This window comes from Solanum tuberosum, unplaced genomic scaffold (assembly GCF_000226075.1).
Source record: "Solanum tuberosum cultivar DM 1-3 516 R44 unplaced genomic scaffold, SolTub_3.0 scf00388, whole genome shotgun sequence".
Classification (NCBI taxonomy): Eukaryota; Viridiplantae; Streptophyta; class Magnoliopsida; order Solanales; family Solanaceae; genus Solanum; species Solanum tuberosum.
This window is the reverse complement of record NW_006239311.1, coordinates 247,206-252,688: the sequence shown is the minus strand read 5'-3', so window position 1 is coordinate 252,688 and position 5,483 is coordinate 247,206. Positions and strand designations below refer to the sequence as shown.

Below are 5,483 nucleotides of genomic sequence, written 5' to 3'. Positions count from 1 at the left end.
TATGGATTCCTTAACAAGGTAAGTTGGTTTTAAATTCGGAAAGGAATTCATGTCATCGCCTGGGTTGTCTCCACCTTTACATTGAATTTTGCATCATAAATGAGAGGCATAACCATCCTTAGTCAATATATAGTAACTAGTTTAAAACATCATATTAATGAAGTCCTCCTTGTGGTTAAACCTTATTAGAATGTGTATATTTCTTAGCAACCCAATTTCGCAATCTCCTTTTATAGTACACTGTTTCGAAATTTTAATTCTAAGCTCATCAATTTTTGGCTATCCATTCATTCTTTCAACCTCTTCCTCAGTCCACACAACCTTGGGGCGTTGGGGTGTTGAAGAATGAAAAAAGATGTCTCAAAAGAAAATGGCAATACCAGACCAGCACTTGAAAAAGGCTGGCCGACGGCCGTAATGGCATTCCGGTGGAAATCAGTTGGAAAAATTAGAATCGGTTACTGTCACAACTCACAGCTCACAACTCACAACTCAAAACTCACAACTCAAAACTCACAACTCATAGCTCACAAACTCTTTGGTCCATGTAGTCTCTGTGGTACTCTACATAGTCGTCTTATCTAGATTAAATAGATAACCTCTTGTTAATTTTTTCATTAGGATTGTGAAAAACTCTATCATAACAACTCAGAAAAGATGAAGGGAGTAACAATTTAAATTTAGGTGCAAAAAAGGGGAAAAAACCTTATTGAGAGCATTAGAATTGGTTAAAGCACAAAAACTTCAAATTACAAAAAAGCCCCCTTTGGTCGACAAGCTGGACAATAGGCAGCTCTGTTCTATATTCAGTTGAGCCATTTTTTTTTTTATCGATATAAGCCAAGAAAACAGAACTGTTGTGTGCACAATAACTTTTGTCCATGGCTTTCTCTTCATTGTTTTCCCGTTTACGTTCCTGCTCGAAACCCATTTACAGGAACCTACGAACTTCAAATTTTCAGAGACCCCATATTCCATCTAGCCTTACAGAGCCGGTAACTTGCTCAAGAAAGGGGCAGGGGACAATCCCATCATGGGTTGCTTCTTTAATCCCTTTAGCCCTTGCTGTCTCTGCTGGTTCTCTTGCATTGCAGTCACAGAACTACCCTTCACGCTGTCTGAATGATGCTCCACTTTCTGACCCAAAAAGGTAGTCTTTTTTTGTTGATAAATTCCTAATTTCATAAATACCTTTTTGAAGTAGAATTATTACCTGAGAGTTCTACCCCATGGTGGTGATTTTAACAATCGGAATGAGTGGACTTTTCTTTTGGGGTTTCTTGAAAATGAGCTTTGTTATGATTATGTATGTTGGATATAAAGAGAAATTGGAATAATGATGGGTTTAACTATTGGAAAGAGTAATAATTTGTTTGGTTTACATTTGTTAGTCTATTGATAAATGAGTAATGCCATTGATATCTTTTCTTCTCTTAAATTGTGTTTGTTATCTGAGATTTTAATCATTTTTTGTGGTTTAACAATTTGGAAATTTGAATTTTATAAAGCTTATGTATGAATAATCTGTGTGGATCAGTAGTTTTGTTAAAAAAATGTTCTTAATGAAAAGGAGGACACTCGTTTTTATTTCTGTTCAAAATGAGTGAGTATGGAAAAGTCATGTTGGAAAATAAGAAAGTTACATGCTTTGTGCTAGGATATTTATGGGTTTTTAGAATGTAAGAGGTTTGATGGAATGAAATGAACCTGAATGGAGCGAAATGGCTATAGATGATGCATATAGTTGACCTCAATTGATTAGGGATTGTGTCATTGTTGACCGATTGATTAGTGAAATGCGTGCATGAAGATATAAATCTCTATCCTTTAGATGTGGGGACTTATTGATTTTCTTTTATGTGTTTGGAAGTGTGAAAACTGGTGGCAAAGGTAGCACAGATTATGTCGTGAAAGGTTCTCTTAGGAAAGTTCCACCAGAGCTTATAGAAGAATTGAAGGGAATTTGCCAGGTATTATATTTTAATATTTTTTCTTTGGTAAACTTATTTAATAATACATCTTAAGATTTTGGTCCTTAATTTACTTCCTGAATATAAGGATATACCATGCTTTCTATGTTTAACTAATTTAATCATCTTCACTGCTAGCTAAGCCTGTAGCAGCATCAGATTACTTTTAGCTAAATAGTGGAATTTTTGTATGTAATTTTGTAATTGGTTTGAGCTATGCTGAAACAATATGATGTAGGATAACATGACAATGGATGAAGATGAGAGATATGTTCATGGGAAGCCACAGAACAGCTTTCATAAAGCTGTAAACATTCCTGATGTTGTAGTTTATCCAAGGTCAGATTCATTCTTTGAACCAATTTACTATTCTATTTCTTTGCTTCTGATGTGGAATGTACTTTCAATTCCTTGTTGGCCACTGAGCCACCAAAGCAATTTGGTTCATGTTTTATTAGGCCACAAGTTCTATTGTGCATAGGTATTTTGGGCATGATGACATGTATTCTATGTCAAGTGTTCCCTATCCACAAGTCATTCCAAAACAAGGACAGAAACAATGATTGGTCTTGAAAGTTAGGAGAGTTTGTCTTGTGAACTCTCCTATTCTCAAGATGAACGCCGTTGTTTTTATTTGTCGTACATTCTAAGATATTGTTTAGGTTTCCAATTTGACAGTACTTTTGCTTATTGTTATCTTCTTGGCTACCATATCAAATAGTAACATGGATGTCCTTCCACCTTTGCATTTCCAAGTAAATGAAAAATTTGATTTTTTCACACTCCTATACATTTTAAACGTGATATTTTGCAATTTGAACTCACTTAGAAAATGTGGGAAGTCAACTATCACATTGTACAGACAAGTAATCAGTGTGCTTTGTATAATCCTTTTAATCTTAATGCAAACAAATTCCATATAAACATTAGTTTTTTAAGCAAGGTGGAGCTACGGTGATTTTATTTAATTTTTACCGTGAATTTATTGTTCATGGTGAAGCTGTTATCTATTGAAAAACATTACGATAAATCATCCTACCTGTTCTCCCTTATGCAGGTCTGAGGAGGAGGTGTCTAAGATAGTTAAGTCTTGTAACATGCATAAGGTCTGAATTCTCTGTTCGAACTCTTCAATTTGTATTTGTTGCATTGACTTTCTGACGGAAGGCAATGAAAAAGCACTTGAGCATTCTCAAATAATTTATTGGTAGATGGAGATGTCTTAACTTTCATGTCCTTTACCTGCTGAAGAGTAACTTGAATTTCTTTCATTTAAATTGCATGGATGCTATGTGGTAAGTAAAGAAATAAATTCTACATTAACAGTTGGATGCCTGGTTGCAATTTTTGGATTCTGTGTTGATACTGCCTGCATTAGTTATGCTGTATTATTTGTGCCGAATTCCATGTGAATAAAACTAAACATGTTAATATACCTACACAAGAGTATGTAAGTGTAAAAGATGTCCTCTATATTATTGTTAGTTTAGTTAACCATTTCTTTATAACCTAAGAGACTAAATCAGTCACTTACAACCTACAATCAACGCGACTGTAGCTACTACCTCCAAGCTAATGTCATAGCCTAAAAGAAAAATGATCTCTGAGAAAAAACCTCACAGTGATGCTTCTTGAATAAGCAAATAAGGTTACAACTCGAACACCGACTACAAGATCTAGACAAACTAAAGAACTGAAGGTAGCTTCAATTGTTTGAACTTGGCTCTTCAGTTTGATATCTCTCTTGCTCACAGGAATTGCTTCTTTGCTTTGTGTTCTCTCAATGCTGTCAAAGTAACTGTGTATTATGCAAGAAGACAATCACAAACAATATATAGCACATAGTTAGCAACATGAGTTAAGAATACACATGTATGGAAAATAATATCTCCTAAATCTAGATAATGTATGAAAAAGAAAATATGTCACACACTTCCCATTAATTGTACTTCAATTATGACTCTACCTCCTTACTAACTTGGACCTGTTAATAAACGGCTTCTAGGTCAGGTTCTACAAAACTATGAAATATCTTGCGCGAAAGTGAATCCTACTCCTGCAGGAGTAAGTGCCAGTCATTATACAAGAACCGACTAACCGGACCTGGTCCTTTAGCTTGTAACAACCAACCAACTGAGCTGCCATATTTGTTAATCATCAAAACCACAATTCAACTGAATCTATGTATAAGTTGTCCATATCCATATGTTCCCTAAGTGAATATTTGTAAGAAACCTTGACTACCCAGTTTATATGACTTTATGCTTGTTTGATTCATCTACACCATCTAATTCAATTGAGAATATTGTTGTTGCAGGTCCCCATTGTTCCCTATGGTGGAGCTACCTCTATCGAGGGACACACCTTATCTCCCTATGGTGGTGTTTGCATTGATATGACATTGATGAATGTAAGGGCTTATATATAAAATTTCATTTATATGCCATTCTATTTTTTTTTATTTGGTCACATAATTATATTACTTTAGATGGATGGATCCTAAGCATAATTGACCACATCTAGGACCTGATTTAATATGGTTCTTGATAGTATCTTTTTCACATTATAACTAAACAATTTAGATTATTCATTCAAAATTGTATTTTCAGAGAGCAAATTGTACTGAAGATTAAGGGCTTGGCCCTTGCTTTTGCCTTTTGGTATTTTTTCTGCAAAAGCCTATTGTATTTAATTGGAGATTCCACCTGGCTGCCCACTTAGGCTTGATATCCCAAAATGTTTGAAAACATATATTTGGTTTATTTTTCGAATATGATTGTTAGGGTCCATCAGTAAATAGTCAATGATCCGTAAGAGGCTCTTCAAAACCATCATTGATGCTTTACAGATAGTGAAATACCAATTAGTTATTGAATTGCTGCAGGAACTGCCCATTTTAATATAATATTAAAAGAATTGCGGAAATTTCTCTTTTTATAGTCCATGCCTCCTGAAGGGTTAAGTGGATTACCAAGGCCAGCTTTTGCTAGATACTTTAAGTGGGATTTAGTGATCATTTCTTTTAATTTTTTCTGAGGTGCTTTGGTCCTTCACGGAGTCTTCTTTGTGCCACCATGGTTCTTATTTTCCCCCCTATTTTTACAAATTTTTCGTCTCTTTTGCCTGGAAATTAACCTATTATATGAGCTTGCAAGAGGAAAAAAATTTAACTTGTAAGTTGTGAATATATATATTTTTTTGAGAATGGTAAAGTTGTATTCATCAGCAATGAGGGTATGCTGGCAACCAAACAAAAAAAAACATTCAAAGGCCAAATAGTCATGATTACAAAGAGCCTATGAAATCTACTAACTGATCTACTTCATCTATACCCTCTTCTTTACACCAAAAATATAGAGTATTAATGCAGTTTTCTTTAACTTTCTGCATTGGGTTAGTAATATTCTTAAAGCACCTATTGTTTCTTTCCTTCCAAATTGACCACCATATGCAAGATGGAACTAGATTCCACCATTTTTTCTGTGTTTTACTCCCCCCTCTTCTCATCCAACA

The 5,483-nt window shown here is 34.6% G+C and overlaps 1 protein-coding gene across 1 annotated transcript in view; it reads left to right on the top strand.

Moving 5' to 3' along the window:
• Nucleotides 1–813: 813 nt before the first annotated feature.
• LOC102602008 (D-lactate dehydrogenase [cytochrome], mitochondrial) overlaps nt 814–5,483 on the top strand; it is a 48,557-nt gene continuing 43,887 nt past the window's right edge. Inside the window, exons 1-5 of the mRNA XM_006362237.2 lie at nt 814–1,150; nt 1,871–1,970; nt 2,209–2,309; nt 3,028–3,076; nt 4,288–4,380. Of these exons, the coding sequence (XP_006362299.1) occupies nt 882–1,150; nt 1,871–1,970; nt 2,209–2,309; nt 3,028–3,076; nt 4,288–4,380 (612 nt within the window). The 5' untranslated portion in view covers nt 814–881. The remainder of the gene's footprint in view (nt 1,151–1,870; nt 1,971–2,208; nt 2,310–3,027; nt 3,077–4,287; nt 4,381–5,483) is intronic.